At 33.3% G+C, this 19,185-nt stretch overlaps 1 protein-coding gene across 2 annotated transcripts in view; it reads right to left on the reverse strand.

Annotated features, from left to right (window-relative positions):
• The window catches only part of Glcci1 (glucocorticoid induced 1), an 83,842-nt gene that overhangs the window by 14,399 nt on the left and 50,258 nt on the right, over positions 1-19,185 (reverse strand). The window contains exons 4-6 of one of the 2 annotated variants that reach the window (XM_046422554.2): positions 13,902-14,015; positions 8,805-8,957; positions 4,114-4,324 (exon numbers count right to left, since the gene is read on the reverse strand). In XM_046422554.2, coding sequence (XP_046278510.1) covers positions 4,114-4,324; positions 8,805-8,957; positions 13,902-14,015 — 478 coding nt within the window. Of the gene's footprint in view, positions 1-4,113; positions 4,325-8,804; positions 8,958-13,901; positions 14,019-19,185 lie in introns of both variants that reach the window. The other variant, XM_046422553.2, reaches the window with a different exon arrangement.

Genomic DNA, 19,185 nt, shown 5'->3' on the forward strand with positions numbered 1-19,185 from the left:
TCAAAGATGAGATCTCTTATTATGGATCCCTGAGTTTTTCACACAGAGCCACAGGAACCACAACTCTTATTAGGTTGGTTAGCCTGGCAACTATACACATGTGACCAGGCTACTTTCAGTCTTTAAGTTTCTGGGAAAACCTAGGAGAACAAACAAAAATAAAATAGAATGACAACAACAGTAACTACAAAAACAAAGCAAAAACAAACAAAAAACCATAAGACAATCCCCACCTGAAATAAATCTCTCAAAATCTATAACTTTCTTAGTAGTCAGAGTGTTTCTGTCCTGGCATTGCAAATGATACAAAGAAAAAAACCAATGTGCTATTCAACTAAAATTATTTAGTCTCAAATTATACATGACTCATGGAGAATATATGATAGAAATAGGCAGAAATAATGTTAGCAAAGTCAGAAAAAGTCTAAGCATATAACAGATGAGTACCAGAAAAATTATCAGCTTACCAGCACATTCCTCATTAGAACATACATTCACCATGGCTGTCCCTCTCACCTCCTGTGATGTCTATCCAAGCTTTTAGGGATGTATGACAAGCCATTCTATCAAAGAACAAATTTCTTATAGCAACTGCAGAGTAAGTAGGTACTCTAAATTGATCCTAGTTGACTACAAAATTATACCATTCATTCAGTTTTCATAGTTGATGAAAACCAGCAAGAAAGTTATATAGCTTCTACTTTTTCTTTACTGGAAGTAAATAAAAGAACAACTTATAATTTAGTATAAAAATACAAATCATAAGACTGAATTAATATTTTAAAAGCTCCCAAAACAAAAACGTCAATCCAGAATTTAAACTTTACATAGAGAAATCATGAAGCAGAGACTATTCTACAGTTTAAATGATAAAATATATATGCTCCAAAAATTGTGGAATTGACAACTCTTTCCTTTGATTTTTAGTATCCTAAACATAATTATATTATGCATATTATTTGTTTATAAAGACTGAAATCACTTATACTTCTTTGTTTCTTCATTCTTCAGTATAGTATGTGACCTACAGAAAATGCTCAACACATATTCCTTAAGTAAACTAGAAGTAAAAACTTAGATTAAAAACATAAATTTCTACTCCCAATCCTAAAATGCATAGGCATGTATATATGTACATATACATACATAAAGGCAAAAGATGCTATTTTAATTTTCGCTTTGATTTGCTGAAGAACTAGAAATTTCACATGTAAGCCATAAATTTTTCTAGGGAACAGTAATATCGACTTTATCTTAATCACAAGCAATGCCTCTAAGTTAAGATACCTTAAGAAACTGATGTTATGTTATAAGGCTTTAAATCCCAAACTGAGGTTGTCTTATAGAAAATGGAAAAAAAAAAAAATATATATATATATATATCAAATTCTTCTGAGACCTATCTCCATAATTTTTAAAGAACTTAAAAAAAAGTGTCAGCAACACTCACCACCCTTATTGTTTACTGTGTACCAAGGATTACACTGAATACTTTGCCATAGTATGTCATTTAACCCAAAAATGATGAGATAAGTATTATCACCCTATTTTACTAAGAAATATCTTTAAACTATCAGGAAAACGACTCTTAGCTTTAGGAATGATCTGAACCAGCATTCACATTTTAAACACTGAACAAAAAATTTAAAAAAGGAAGAATAAAAAGGTATCCACTAAGGGCAAATAAATAGACATTGAGGAAAATATACAAAGGGCAAAGTCTTAGGAAAATGTCTAAGTTGTCTAAGAAATGATCAGGATGTAGATCATTAGTTAACTAGCAGGAACTATGTAGACCAGAGAGAGAAGTTTTGGATAAGCTGCAGAGGAAAAGTAAGTATTTTTTATTTTTTCCTGAAAGTACTAGGGAAATAAATAGGTAATAATAATGATGATGATTTTTATAGTAGCAGCTACTATTTACTGAATCCCTGAGAATTAATGTAGGTTTTATGCCCAAAACTTCACAGAATTCAAATGCACTCCTGTGTTGTTTCAAAGCCAGTGCTGTCCTTAACTTGTATGTTATAATGTCTCTTATAAAAGATCCTGGTAGGTCACATAATTATACCATCTTATTAAAAAAAAACAAAAATCTTCAGGAAAAAGAGATGTTAAAGAACATGTACTGCTTGAAACTTAGATCTAAGTGAAGACCTTTTCTGAGCTACTGAAACCATTTATTTATTTGCTTTCTGGACATAGTCACTGGGAGGCTCTAAAGGCAATCCCACAACCAATCAACCAAAAAGAAACTCATCTATCACCATCCTAACACATTTCCTTATTTCCTTTTTGGTTCAGAATCTCTCAAGTATCCATACTATTATGCATAAAAACAAAACAAAACAAAAACTCCAGAATTAATTGTCTAGTCTCACTATCACCATTATTTCTACTTCTAATTTTACCACAATTATAAATGATAATAAGTAGCAAAGTAGGCCAACTTGAACTGTACTTATCCTTTCTACTGGTATGAAAAAGAGTATGAGTTTGAGAATCTGTCATATAGACCATTTTCAACATTTCCCACCTACATGGCCTAAAACCAGTTTACTCTATATAACACTTATATTTATCTTCAAAGCAAACACTTCTACCAGAAGTAAGGTTATTTTTCTTAATTTTCCTGTGAAACATCCACAGTAAAATGGTTGTAAGTAGTGATCAGAGTACCACAGCAGTGAAATGACAATGTCCTAGTCTAACATTCTAAGAAATGAAGACTTCTCACTTGAAGTAAAGAGATGTCTGAGATAACATCAATACACTCATAATGGAGGAAGGGGCTCTACGGAGCTTCAGTAACAAAAGGGTAAAGAAAGAAATCAGAAAGCTGTTGAGATATAAATGCAAAGCACAAAGTCCCAAGTAGCTTCCATTTAACATCTCAGAGGAGTTAGTACAGTGAACAGAATAAGCCCTCAAAAGAATACATACCATACCATTCCTTTTGTATGAAATCTGTTAACAGGCAAAAAAAAAATTTTGATGGAAGAAGTTAGAACAGTGGTTACTTTCAGGTGCAGAGGGAAAGATACTGTCCAGGAGAGAGTATTTATGAGTTATAAACCTGTTCTCTCCATCTGTACCTTGATTCTTCATGAGTGCACACATACATAAAAATTAATTGGGCTGAACATGTAATATCTGTGCACTTCACATAAAATAGTACTCCAAATAAAAACAAATCATAGAGACTGGAGGTCAAATTAGAACAAGGACCATAAAATTCCTGTAGGATTTTGTAAATTCTAGATTTTCCATTTTAATTTTTTTGTTGCCATTGATTTCTTTATGGTGAGAAACAGTACATATTATAAAAAATAAGTTCAGGGCTGGGGTTGTGGCTCAGTGGTAGAGTGCTTGCCTAGTACGTGCGGGGCCCTGGGTTCGATCCTCAGTACCATGTAACAATAAATAAATAAAATAAAGATATTGTATCCAACTACAACTAAAAAATAAATATTCTTTTAAAAAAAATAAGTTCAGTGTTTCTTTGAAAGTAGTTAGAAGGTGGCAGCTGGGTAGTCTAGTTAGGTTTTAGGGAGTCAGAAATGGAAAGAACCAAGTAAGAGGTGGTAGACAAGTACCTGAGAGAAGAAAAAAAGAATAGAAGAACACAGTTTGGACCAGATAAGGAGGTAGAAATTCCAGAGCTTCTCAATAGTTAATCTATCCACATATCATAATATGATGATGTCCTGGTATCCTATAGATAATTATTAAATTTATCTACTTGTGTGATTAAAAATATACTTCCTCAAAAAAAATTTAGGAAGTATTCCTCCGAAATCACTATTTATAAGATCTAATTTTATATATATACTCTACCATAACAATCGTTAGCTCTGGAAAATGCCAGGAAAAGGCTTCATTAGCTGTTGAACCATGCGCTGTGCTTCTCTGACACATTTATGGAAGATGTTTCTGAGTCACAAAGAAGGGGGTATGAAACCAACAAACAAACAAACCTAGATTAAATAATTTTTTATAGTCTCACCATTCAACAAAAGAAAAAAAAATGATGTAGTGATCTAAGGCAAAGACAATATAATGAACAAGACTCTACAACAAACCCGCTATCTAAGTGGATTACTCCACTCTCACCTTTATCGCGATCATAGAGCAAATCTTCTGTTGAACAAGGGCTACCATCCTGGGATTCCGGAGGACAAAAAGGGGACACACAGGGTGAATGACTGCTGCAACTACTGCTGCGCTCCTGCACAGAAGGTGTCTGAGTATCTATGCTGCGAGTACTACTGCTCCGATAGTGAGCCGGGAGTGGAGCTCTTCGACCATCTGGTATGTCCAAAGGCTGTTAAGAACAACATTATTAGCATGCGGACAATAGTGTATACTCTATATAGAAAGCACATGATAGAATTTCTGATTTTGTATTCCACCACTATTAATTTATTCTTCAGACAATAGATACCACAGCCAAACACGTTAGTTTTATAGAACCAAAAATTTCTTTCAAATCACACTGTTTATCTTGAAAATTCTATGGCTCCCTGTATGTATTTGAAGGTTAGCACTTCCCACAATACTCCTCAAAAACAGGAGGAGTTTAACATTGTAACCCTAATGCCCAGTATATGCACATAACATTCAATAAACAATTGCTGAATTTAATGAACAGTAAAAAAAAAAAAAAACTGCTAGCAAGAAAAAGTAAAATCTCCTTCATAGGTATAATTTTTCTGTTTGCTAATTCTAATTTTAATTTTCTAAAGGCCAAAAATAGAACCATATTTCTATTTCCTTTGCAAATTACCCAAGATTTCTGAAAGGTTTATTCTGCTAGCATTCAATAAAGGATATTAACACAAAACGATTCTACTAATTTGGTTCCCAACTAAGTATGACTAATCATAATTCTTAGTTCTAAGTGCATTGTTTTAAAGTGGTAAAAAGAAGAAATAAAAAAGAAAACCAAAATGTATTTTAAGAAAAACAATGTATTTTGGATTAGAGGCACTTAAAACTTGCCAGGCCAATGTCTTGTTTTTACAAATAAGAAGTTCAGAACTACTGTTGCCACAGCCTATTAAGTGACATCTATACTGCTAAGTAAACTCTTTCTATTCTACTATTCCTCTACTACAAAAATAGATCTCACTCAATTTTCCTCATTTGTATACTAACAAAGTACAGTCAAAAAGTAAAATTCTATATGTTAAATTATTAAATAATATTAGTTTACTTACAATATATTTTCACTACAGTGTCTAAATGTTCTTTCTCTGACCTTGGTCATTTCAGAGATTTCAGAAACAAGGTCAGGGAGGAAATGGAAGAAAGTAAAACTAGGCAAGATTCAAAATGTAGCAATATTTTCTGTAAAAAAAAAAACAAGTGAAGGCTGAAACCTGACACTACTGAAATAAAAACAATTTATTGATGTAATGTTGCTTAACAAAAATGATGCCAACGTTATAACCTGAAAATGACTACTCCACTGTATGGGGAATATTGAACTATTTAAATGTCAGTTCTCTTTGTAAATAAAGTAAAACTCTCTAATTTAGGAATTAAACAAAGAAGTATTAATTTACTTGGTCAAATTATGACAGAAAAAAATGTTACTGTAATCAAAGTGTCAATGTGGGCAATCAGTTAAAGAAAAATGTACCAATTTGCAGCTAAAAAAGTATAAGAATGTGAGTTTTTTTTTTTCATTCATGTCCTATTTGATAAATACAATTTCTCTGTATTTCCACTTCTTAGTCTATAACTGAATAAAATATATTAATTTACTTAACCAACTTTTGTTTTGTTTGGCAGGTAGAATTACAACAACAAAACATATTGTAGAAATCCATAAATTTATACAAAATAACAATAGAAAATATGAAGGCTTGGAATATGGGCATAGTTAATGTGACAATTTTCATTTTTAGCTACAGGCAGACATTTTGATTTATTAAGATTTTACGGTATAGTCATGAATCTAAAGCTTCTAAAAATTAGTATTTTAGTACAACTAAATAGATTATCCCAAAATAATTCTGAAATGGCTACCCCTAATTAGAATATAAGTCATTTGAAAGCAGAACTATTTTAACATAGAATACAGAGATAAACCCACACAGATATGGTCATCTTATCTTTGACAAAGGTGCCAAAGTCAGTCTTAACAAATGGTGCTGGGGAAACTAGATAACTATTTATAGAAGAATGAAATTAGATGTATATCTATCACCTAGCACAAAAGTCAATTCAAAGTGGATGAAACACCTAGACCTAGGAATTAGACCGGAAACTGTGCAACTGATAGAAGAAAACACAGGGTTAACATTCTGACACAGGGGCACAGGCATCAACTTCCTTAATAACATCACCAATTCACAAGAAATAAAATCAATAAGCAATATATGGGATGGCATAATATTATAAAGTTTCTGCATAGCAAAGGAAACAAGAGAGAGAAAAGAGATCCTATGAGAGAAAAATCTTTGCCAGTTACACTTCTGACAGAGAATTAATATCCAAAATATATAAAGAACTCAAAAAACACCAAAAACCCAATCAATAAATGTACAAATGAACTAAGCAGACATTTCTCAAAGGGAGAAATGCAAATGGCCAACAAATACATGAAAAAATAATCAACATCATTAGTGATCAAGAAAATGCAAACTTAAACTATACTGAGATTTCATCTCATCCTAGTTCAATAACCTTCAAGAGTATAAATAATAAAAAATACTGGCGAGAATGTAGAGATAAAGGAACATCTATAGAATTTTTGGTAGAGCTGCAAATTAGTACATCCACCTTGGAAATTAATATGGATATCCCTCAAAAGACTCTGAATGGAATCACAAATGACCCAGCTATCCCACTTCTCAGTATTTATCTAGAAGAAATGAAATCAGCACACCACAGTGATAACATGCATTCCAATATTTATAACAGCACAATTTATAATAGTTATGGAACCAGTATGGAAGAAGTTATGGAACCAGACTAAGCATTTATCAATAGATGAGTGAATAAGAAAATGCAGCATATATACACAATGGAGTTTTATTTAGCCACAAAGAAGAATGAAGTTTTGCCATTTGCTGTTAAATGGGTGGAACTGGAGAATATCATGCTAAGTAAAATAAACCAGACTCAGGAAGTCAAGGGCTGAATGTTTTCTCTCATATGTTGAAGCTCATAAGAAAAAAAGGAAGAAAAAAGGGGGATTTCACAAAAATAGAAGGGAGATCAGTAGAGTAGAGGTACAGTTCAAGAAGGAGGGAAAAGAAAGAAAAAGGGGAAGAACTGGGGAATAAAAATGACCATTTGTCAAAATAAATACCACTTTTATGTATAATTATAATGCACTAATAAAAAAGTTTGAATAAATAGAAGAAAGATCAGAAGTGTAGAGGAAGGAAAACAGGGAAAGAGAGTAGAAAAGGGGGAGGGGAAGTACTAGAGAAAGAAACAGAGCAAACTATGTGCATATATGGATATTTACAACAAATCCCATATTGCCATATTGTGTACAAATCATAATGCACTAATAAAACATTTTTTAAAATATGACCAAATAGAAGGTTCACAGGCAATAGTGTCCAGATTTCATTTCTGGGATTGAGGTGGCAATTTACAAAGTATTTTTGATTAATTCAAAATGGATCCAAGTCCTAAATGTAAGAGAGAACTAAAACCATAAAAGTCAGAAGGCAGCACAAAAGTAAATCATTACAACATTGAACAGTGGTTTCTTAGCTATGATACTGAAAGTATAATAAAAATAAATAAATGTCTTTTTATTAAAATAGAAATGTTCTTCAAAGAACATAATAAAGAAAGTGAAAAGACAAGTGATGGAATATAGGACATAGTATTTGCAAATGATATATCTGATAAGATGCTTGTCTCTGGAAAATAAAGATCTTCATAAAGTACTTTTACAACTCAGTAATAAACAAAAGAATCCAAATTTGTAAATAGAGAAAAGGGTCTAAATAAAAATTTCTCCAAATAAGATATAGAAGTCACCAATAATTCATGAAAATATGCTTAACATCATTAGCCATTAGGAAACGCAATTCAATATGATGATGAGATGCTACTACAAAGGCTATAATAAAAAAAGACAGATAATTACAATCACTGGCAAGGATGTAGAGAAACAATAACCCTCATACACTGCTGATGGGAATGTCATGTAGACACTTTGAAAAAGTCTGGCAGGTCTCCAAAAGGCTAAATGTAAGTTACCATATTTGCAATTCCAATCCTAGGTATACACTCAAGAGAAATGAAAAAAATGCTAACATGAAAATTTCTATAGAAATGTTCATAGCAGCATTATTCATAATAGCCAAAAACCAGAAATAACTTAAATGTACATGGGTTGATGACTGGATAAATAAAATCTGTACAAATGAGTAATGTTGGGCAATAAAAAGATATGCTGGATATGCTAAAACATGGATGAATGTTAGAAATGCTTTGCTAAGTGAAAAAAGCCAGTTACAAAAGGCTACATATTATATGATTCTATTTTTCTGAAGTATCTAGAATAGGGAGAAGACTAGTGGTTACCTAGAGCCTCGAGTGTTACAAATAAGAGGTTACTGCCAAAGAGTATGAAGCTTCTTCCTGGGGTGATGGAAGTGCACTGATGTTGGTGATGGTTTGCACAACTCTATGAACTACTGAATTGTGTACTGAGTAAATTATATGGTATGTAAATTATTTTTCTGAACAGCTGCTACCAAAAAAAGTATTTTTGAGATAGTTTGTAATATTACAGAAAAAAAGAATTCAAATATCCCATGGAATCTTACCTTGGACACTTCCTCTTTCCCATTGTTTTCCTTAATAAATACTTTTTCCAATTCAGGACTTATTCCTTCTACATTGCAGGGCACACGTGAAACAGACGATTTTGGCACCGATACATTTGACAGTGGCATAGGAACTGACCTTGATCCAGTAGCCTGAGACAAAAGATAAAGTAGTGTCAAATTATTTGTAATCAAAGCAATCAAGAACTAAAAATAATGGTAAATCTTAAAAAATCAAAAAGCTATGGATATACTCAGTAGTAGAGTTCTTGCCAGATATATGCAAGGCCCACCAAAAAAACAAACAAAAAACCCTTCAAATTAAAACTCATGAATAGTGTCACTTTGACATTTTAAAAACAGTAAGAATTTAGGTACATGTACAAAAATTTAGGTTCTAAAGTAAGGTAAAAATTACATAAGAGTCAAAATAATCCTTGAAAATCCCTTTATGCAAATGTCAAGGTATAACTGTATAATGTACACATTTATTCAATAGGATGACAGACATAGTCTTTGGCACAGTTTCATTCATTTCCCTTTTTCTGTTTTATTGGGAAAAGTATAGTTGAAATCATGTAAGTTATAATATGTCTCCACCATACAGATCTGTGTGCTTAAAAGATGTTTCCTATATAGTGACAAGTGACCTTTTAGTATAATTTTTCATTTCCACTTTGTTAACCACTTAAGAAAACCTACTAGGGGCTGGGATTGTGGCTCATTGGTACAGCATTTGCCTACCATGTGTGAGGCACTGGGTTCAGTCCTCAACACCACATAAAAATAAATAAAAATAAAGGTATTTCTGTCTATCTATAACTAAAAAAAATACCTACTGGATTATTAAGCAATATAGCAATAATATTGCTAAACTCAACACTCATTTAACAACTTAAAGGTTTTCAAATGTTTTTTGCCGGCATTCTCCAAAATTAAGCATCTCTGATAGTTGTAACGGTTACCGAAAAGTGTCAATGAATCCTTTCCATGATCAAGGAAATCATAAAATGGGAAGGAAATAAGACAGATTAACAAGGTAAAGGTTAAAACAATGTGTGATCTCAGCTTACATGATTAAAATTGACATATATGATCTGTAATGAGGCAGACTTCCAGTTGCTGGTCAGCATGAGTGTTTCCCATACTCAGTGCTATGCTCCTGCCATTTGTGAACTGGTGCCCATTCATGAGCTCTGTCTTTTATATTATCTTCCCATCCATTAGTATGTGAAGACTTCCCATTTATATCTCTCTTTTATTTTTCATGCACTCAATAAAGATATATATATTCTGCATATTTCTTTTAAGTTTAATTTTATATTTTTTCATTATATTTAACATTATTGCTACTGCAAAAAAAACTAACAAAATTTTTCTCTTTACATTTTGGCTAGTCATCTCACTAAATTTCAATTTTCCCCCTAAACCATCTGACATTTTTCTCTTGAGGCTTTTAAAATTCTATCCTTATTCTGTATGATAGGCATTTTATTATAATATGTTATATATTATGGAGACATTAATGGTGGGGACATAAGTTATAAGAGCAAATTAGTGCTAAAAGATGGTAAAAATACAGTAATTAAGAGGAAAGACAATGTGTTAGGAAGACAAAAGAATTTTCAGTTTCAAAAAGTGAAGTGGAGAGGTTCTTTTTTGATCTTTTCTATTGTGTTCTGAATGCCTCCTCTATTTGGATATACATCTCATTCTGAAGGATTGCAAAAGTTTCTGTTACTGTTTCCCTATAGAGTTTATCCATTCCATTAGCCCACATCTCACAGCCCTCCTCAATTCCAGTGATCTCTTCATGTTGTCCCAGAGTTCTTGTATATTCTGATCATGTATATTTTTTTCCTTTACTGCTATCTGAATGTTCAAGGCTGACCACTTTGTCTTACAGCTCTGAGATTCTGTCTTCAGCATGTTCTATTTTATTAGACTTTCAAATGAACATTTTGATTTATTGAGTCTTCTATTTCTAAGATTTGTTTGGTTCTTTTTCAATATTTCTATCTTCTCACTGAATTTCTCATTCATATTCTAATTCACTCAGTTGGTTTTCTGTGTTTTCTTGGAATTCACTGAGTATTTTTATAATAATTCCTTTGAATTCCTTATCTGATAATTCATCCACTCAATACTTTTGGGGTCATCAACTTGTGAATCATAAATTTTAGTAGATGTTGTACTAGCTTGTTTTTCCATATTTCTTGTATTCCTGTAGTGGATTTTATGCATCTGTTAGAAGGGATTTTTCTTCCATTCTTATGTTTGAGCCTTTTTAGGATACAATCTTTCCTTGCTAAAATTTCCTAGAGTGATCTAGATTGAGGACACCTTATAAGTGTGGTATCTGCAGGTTTTCTGTTATTTCTGTTTTTGCTATAGCAATGGATATCCCTAGAGGGACCTGGGGGCCACATCTAATCCTTTCTACTTGGGGGCTTGGTTGTTAGATTGGATTTTTGTCTCTTATTCTTTGCACTGAAGTATAGCTGAAGATTAAGTGTCATTAATTTTTGTGTGGAACAAGGAGCACTGTCGACAAGAAAAAATATCTACATTTAAAAATAACTAAAATGGGGAAAAAAAGAAACAAATATGCATATGTGTCCATTAACCATCAGCACAGCAAACACACACACACACACACACACACACACACCAAAAAAAAAAAAGAAAGAAAGACATTCTTAATGAAAAAGGAAGGCATCATTTCTACAGAGGTGGTCAAAATAGTTGGTGAGAATAGATGGTCACCCTCTACGCCTGATTGTCTTTCTTTCCATTTATACTTGAGGTAAATAAGAGGCTGAGAGCTATATACTAAGAAATTGTTAACCCCTTCCTCTTTTTTGTGTAGCAGTCTTGGAGTGGCCCAAGACTGAAGCTGGTTTAAATAATTCTTGCAGCTTCTCTTCTCCCCAGTATGAGGTAGGATGGGATGGGAAGTACTGTCAATTGAATTTTGTCTACACAGACCAGACAAATGTACTCAATCGCTGCTCAGAATTCTATGAGTGGAGTTTCAGCAGGTAGGGCTTAGGTTTAATCAGGCCTCAGGGGCTTTTTTGGGTGGTGTTTGCTCTGGGGTAATTAAATCAACATACCCCTGGCAGCTGCCAATCTCTGCTGCATGTCTGGAACTCAGAAATCTCTGAAGGATTTTACTCATGGAGTGGGAACCAATCCTCAATCCCTTTGCTGCCCATGAACACATGCTTCCCAGGCTTCCTGGGCTTAGTCCCTAAGTATGTACACACTGGCCTATTCAGATTCCCAACCCACTTCAGCAGGTCATATCAGTTTCCAGACTCAAAACAGGAAGAGGGTTGGGCTCCCCTTCACTTTTCTGACTTGAATTCTCCTGGGTAAAATATTCTCTGTGTCTGTTTCGCTTTCTTTTGCTAGATACACCCTAGGTGACATGGTAGGCACTTGCTAGGACAGTGTAGCTCAGATCTCCTGGCTCCCGCAGCAGGAGCTATAGCGTGGCCACCTCAAAATGGCTCCAGCTCAGTCTCTGAGGCCAGTTGGGAAACACAGGGCACTTTTCAAGCACCAGTTCATAGTGCAGCCTTTGGATCAGGTTAAAGGCAGTCTGATCTCATTTTTTTTTTTTTATACTAAATCTTTCCCTTATCTTTCTTTCTGTGTTTTCCCTCCACTTTGTGCTGAACTAGTGCCACTACCATTGCTGCTGCAACTGGCTTGGCTTCAAGGTAGTCTCTTTCTTGTTTAATATACCCAAATTTCTGAATCTCTAAGACACTCTGTCCAATACTGAGTTTTAATGAAATCCCTCCTTCACCCACCTCACTGAGAAACAGTACTCCTGCTGCTTGAGTCACGAGCCATGGAGCAACTAGGAATGTAGCTTTCCTCTAATCCACCTTCTTGAATCTCAAAATAATTATTTTTAAGTAAATTTGAAACTGTGTAAGTTTTTTCACTAAATCAACAAGTCAATTAATCTGAAATAAATGTACTATATTCCTAGAGATAGTGTTTAAAATAAATTGAATAATATGCCAATTCTATCAGATTATGAAGAAAAGGCAGGCATATATAAATTTTCATTTCAAATGACTAAGGCTTGTCTGTTTGCTTTATACCTTTGATGAGGTATTATCAATATATAATAAAATCACCACATTTTAAGTATGCCATTAGTTGAGCTTTGATAAACATAGTCATTATCAATATATCCACATTTATAACCTCTATCCCTCCCTCTGCTGCAAATTCCCTAGGACCTTTCTGCAGTTAATTCCCATCTCTAATACTCTGTTTCTATAATTTTGTCTTTTTGAGAATATAGCAAACCATACAGTATTTAGATTTTTGCTCCTAAATTCTTTTACTCAGCATAATGTTTTTGATATTCAACCATCACATCACATGGATCAGTTCTCCCTTCTGTTTCACTACGGAGTAGTATTATACTGTATGGATATGGATTATTTATTGACTGGAATATCTATTGTCTAGTGATGAATATTTGTTTCTGTGTTTTTATTACTAGTAGTAATGCCTTCAAAACATCCATGTTCAAGTTTTTGTGTGGATATATGCTTTTATTTCTTGTGAATAGATACCAAAGAGTGGAAATTCTGGGTTGTTCAATGTATTTTTAATTTCTCAAGAAAATGATGAACTGACAATGTGGTTTACATCAACATTTGTAAATTTATTTGAGCTAGAGCAGCTTTCTTAAATTTTTTTTCCTTGGGATATATTTGTTACTACATTTTTTTGAGGGGGGGCTTAAAAACTCTTTGAATTCCTTCATAAGTAAAATAGAGGTAAAATACAGAAATACATGTGTTAAAGAACTATTAGGAAGATTAAACAAGAAGTGCCCATACTTGTTCAATAAGTACATCAGGTCAGTATCCTCCTTCAGACCACTATATTCTGTGATATCTGTTATTAAAAGGTTAAAAATAAGTTTTTTAAAAAATCTTATAGCAATTTAACAAACAATAGTAAAGGTTTCGTTGTATTTTTTAACTCCCCAAATTATTAATTCTCCCTTAACAATGAATTGAAAGGAATTTTTCAAATCCAAACAAGAAGAATTTTGCTTACCTGAGTGTGACTGATTGTTATATGGGTGCCATGGAGAGGAGATTGCCGATCCTTTTCCTTACTGTGACGACTACTTTGTTTACTACGTTGAAGCTGTTGCCTCAGTTTGGCAATCTGCTTTGGTGGGAGGGAAGGAGAGGTAAGAAAACAAAAGTGAATACCCATTTTTTCACATTTTTCTTCAGGTTTGGGAAATTGATAAATGACTTTTTACTCAAAGGTTTCAAGAGATAATACTTAACCACAATGATTTATTCTTGCAAGATTTTTTTAATTAAGGCTATTGAAAATAAGAAATGTATGCTACAAATGTTTCACTTCTACAAATTTAAATACTGTTATTGGTAAATAGGTAGACTCAATTCCCAAGGATTATTTCAGATTTTATCTATATAATGCCAGAAATAGCTTCCTTTGTAAAAATAAGGTGAGAAATATTTCAGTTGCCTATTGACTGAGCTTAAACTTGATCTCTTAAAATAGGGACCACATTCATTTCTGAGTTCCTATCTTATGTAAACAAATGAATTTCACTTATAAACTACTAAACATTTTAAAATTGGAATCCCAATGGTGCTAAGAAGTATCGATGCTATTTAGTATTAAAAACTTCTTAGTATCTTACTATTGTATTACTTTTTAGTCATATTCTTTTAAAAATAAATCTAATTTACAATATGTTCTCCTAAATGGGAAGGTCACACTCCTAGGTTTAACAACAACAAAAATTTGACTATAACATGACCTGAAATCATTAAACTGCTTAAACATTTCAGGCAGTGTATAAATAACAGTAAATTCCTGAGCATTATAAAGGAAAGGGAATTACTATGGTATGGATATAGTTTAAGAATGTCTCTCAAGCATTCATGTTTGTTGGAAGCTTAGTCCTCATTGTGGCAATGCAAAGAAGTAGTGGAACCTTTAAAAGGTAAAGCCTAGTGGAAGGTTATATGGAACCTTTAAAAGGTGAGGTCCAGTGGAATGTGATTAGGTCATTAGGGGTGCTGTCCTCAGAAAGAATTAGTATACTTCTCATGGAATTCTGGGTAATTTTCATAAGGGTTGTTACTAAACACCAAGATTGGCTCTCTTGAGCCCTGTATCTCCATGTGATCGCTTTCTCATGCATCCTTCCACCACAATGCCATCTGTCATGATGTGACACAGCTAAGAGAGTCCTCACCAGAAGCCAAACCAGATGGGGTTAGACTTTCCTTCTCTAAAACTGTAAGATAAATCAACTTCTTTAGACAATATTCAGGTATTTTGTTTAAAGAGACCCAGAACAGCTAAAGCAATTCTAAGCAGGAAGAGTGAAACAGGTGGTATCACTATACTCAACCTGAAACTACACTACAGAGCAATAGTAACAAAAACAGCACGGTACTGGCACCAAAACAGGATGGTAGACCAATGGTACAGAATAAAGGACACAGAGACTAACCCACAAATAGACAACTATCTTATATTAGACAAAGGTGCCAAAATCATGCACTGGAGAAAGGATAGCATCTTCAACAAATGGTGCTGGGAAAACTGGAAATCCATATGCAACAAAATGAAATTAAATCTCTCTCTCTCACCATGCACAAAAGTTAACTCAAAATAGATCAAGGATCTAGGAATTAAACCAGGAACTCTGTGTCTAATAGAAGAAAAAGTAGGCCCTAATCTTCATCATGTGGGGCTAGGCACATAAGACGCCTATAGCACAAGAATTAAAACCAAGAATCAATAAATGGGATGAATTCAAACGAAATAGTTTTTTCTCAGCAAAAGAAATAATCTGTGAGGTGAACAGGAAGCCTACATCCTGGGAACAAACTTTTACCCCTCAAACATCAGATAGAGCACTAATCTCTAGGGTATATAAGGAGCTCAACAAGATTAGCACCAAAAAAAAGCCAAATAATCCAATCAATAAATGGGCAAAGGACCTGAACAGATACTTCTCAGAAGAGGATATACAATCAATCAACAAATATACAAAAAAATGCTCATCATCTCTAGCAATCAGAGAAATGCAAATCAAAACTACTCTAAGATACCATCTCACTCCAGTAAGAATGGCAGCCATTATGAAGACAAACAACAAGAATTGGTGAAGATGTGGGGAAAAAGGTACACTCATACATTGCTGGTGGGACTGCAAATTAGTGTAGCCAGTTTGGAAAGCAATATGGAGATTCCTTGGAAAGCTCGGAATGGAACTACCATTTGACCCAGCTATTCCTCTTCTCAGACTATACCCAAAGGACCATACTACAGGGAAACAGCCACATCAATGTTTATAGCAGCACAATTTACAATAGATAAACTGTGAAGCCAACCTAGATGTCCTTCAGTGGATGAATGGATAAAAAAAAAAAATATGGCATTTATACACAATGGAATATTACTCAGCACTAAAAAAGAATAAAATCGTGGCATTTGCAGGGAAACGGATGGCATTGGAGCAGATTACACTAGGTGAAGTTAGCCAAATCCAAAAAAAAAAAAAAAAGTTGAATGTCTTCTCTGATATAAGGGGGGTGACTCAAAATGGAGTAGGGAGGGAGAGCATGGGAGGAAAATTACCTCTAGATAGGCAACAGGGGTTGGAGGGAAAGGGAGGGAGAAGGAGAATAGCATGGATGGTGGAAAGAGACCCTCATCATTATACAATATACAAGTATGAAGATGTGAATTTGGTGTCAACATACCTTATATACAAACAGAGATATGATAAATGATGGTATAAAGATGTATTAAAAATTGTATGCAAAAAATAAGAGATCTCATGTATAATGGCATAATTTGGTGTGAACATACTTTATATACAGAGTTACAAAAATTGTGCTGTGAATGGATAATTATGAATGTAATGCACTCCACTATTGTCATGTATATAAGAATTAAATTTAAAAAACAAAAAAAAAAGAGGAGCAAAAAAGAGAGAAAAAGACTAATATAGAAACCATTAGTAATTTTTGGAAGTAATTTCATACCAGTATTATTTTCCTTGTATAAAAGATGACAATATTAATCAATCAACAAATATTCCTTGAACATCTATGGTGAGCCCAGTTTTATGTTATCCTACAAAGTAACCTACAAGGTTAAAGGTAAACACAAAATAAAATCTGTAAAATACATACATTTTTCTCAGGGAGATACAGCAAAAAAACACAGTATATTATGAAATTCTCTAAATACTTATCTTAAATAACCACAGCAATAAAAAGCACAATAGACAATTATGATTAAAGACTATAAATGCTCAAAGGGAAAATTATTTGGGTTGTCGTCTTAACCAGAAGCCCTGGCCATTGTTTGTTTTATACTGCAGTCAACTGTATGTTCAGTAGTGGTAGAATTTCCTTGGTATTCAGGAGCTATTAGGTATGTTGGATAATTTACACTGTTTCTTTGAAGAAAATAATACATCAAAGAGCTTCCTTTGCCATGAAAAAAAAAAAAAGTATTTGGGTTGTTTAAAAAGCTATTTTTTACCTGTGGCGAAGAGTAGACAGGAAACAATATGCTACAAAATTAAGCACCCAAACAAAGTAATAGTTTTCAGGACTTCTTTTATATTAAGATCATTAGATCCTTTTTAATTTTTTAAAAATCCCTTTTAGCTTATGAATCTATCATACAATGTCATTTAAAAGATATACAAATAAATTTGTGTTAATATTTGTATTCCCTCTATTTTGTTGAAATAGTTTTTTTATAGAGAATATTAATTTTCACAAAAAAGAGATCAAAGTTAGTAATCATTCAATTCACAGTAGCTACACTGTGGAAACTACTTAGACACCCCTTCAACAGATGAATGGATAAAGAAACTTCGGTATATATACACAATGGAATATTACTCAGCCTTAAAAAAGAATGGAATTATGGCATCTACAAGTAAATGGACAGAGTTGGAGAATGTTATGCTAAGGCAAGTAAGCCAATCCCCAAAAAACAAAGGCCAAATATTTTCGCTGATAAGTGAATGCTAATCCATAATTGGGTGGGGGAGCAAGGGAAGAATGGAGGAACTTCAGATTGAGCAGTGGGGAGGGAGGGGAGAGGAAAGGGTGAGGTGGAGAAAGATGTTGGAATGAGATGGACATTATTACCCTATGAATCCGTATGACTGCACAAATGGGGCTGGGGATGTGGCTCAATCTTCAAAAAAAAAAAAAGATTGCACAAATGGTGAGACTCTATACCATGTACAACCAGAGAAATGAAAAGTTGTGCTCCATTTGAATAAAATATTATTTTTATAATTTAAAATAATTTTTTAAAAATTCTTAAAAATTAGTAATTATTATAAATCAAGATAAACTAGTCTCTATGATAAAAAGTTAATAGAATTTAATATTGCATAAATTATTTCATTAGGATAGAGATATGAAATTAAGTGCTTTCTGGATATTAATGTTTCAATAGTATTTTGAAAATGTAAGAGCTTGTATAGAAGAACCCAGAATGCCTAGAGATAAATCAAAGCAATCTGTAATTATTTGTTTTTAAAATAGTCTTTAAAAATAAACAATCTTAAAAATTAATCTTTTTATTTGTTATTTTTAGATATATACTATAGTAAAGTGTATTTTGACATATTATACATACATGGATAACTTATTCTAATTAGGAGGTTATACATAATATGGAATTTCCCTGGTCATGTATTCATATGTGAACACAGGAAAGTTATGTCCAAATCATTCTACTGTCATTCCTAATCACAGTCCCCCTTCCCTTCGTTCCCCTTTGTCTAGCCTAATGAACTTCTAATCTTCCCCTCCCTTGTTGTGGGTTAGCATTCATATATCAAAGAGAATATTCAGCCTTTGTTTTTGGGAGGATTGGCTTATTTCACTTAGTATGATAGTCTCCAGTTTCATCCATTTACCAGCAAATGCCATAATTTCATTTTCCTTTATGGCTGAGTAATATTCCATTGTGTCTATATACTACACTTTCTTTTATCTATTCATCTGTCAAAGGGCACCTAGGTTGGTTCCATAGCTTTGCTATCGCGAATTAAGCTACTATAAACATTGATGTGGCTGTGTCACTGTAGAATGCTGATTAAAAATCTTTTGGGTAAAGACTGAGGAGTGGAATAACTGGGTCAAATGGTGGTTCCATCCCAAGTTTCTTAGGGAACCTCCATACTGCTTTCCTTAGTGGTTGCACCAACTTGGAGTCTCACCAGTAATGTATTAGTGTGCCTTTTCCCCGACATCCCCACCAACATTGTTACTTGCATTCTTGATAATGGCCATTCTGCTGGAGT

This window comes from Marmota monax, unplaced genomic scaffold (genome assembly GCF_021218885.2).
Source record: "Marmota monax isolate L192 unplaced genomic scaffold, Marmota_monax_Labrador192_F-V1.1 WCK01_AAM20220418_F8-fsc00144, whole genome shotgun sequence".
Classification (NCBI taxonomy): Eukaryota; Metazoa; Chordata; class Mammalia; order Rodentia; family Sciuridae; genus Marmota; species Marmota monax.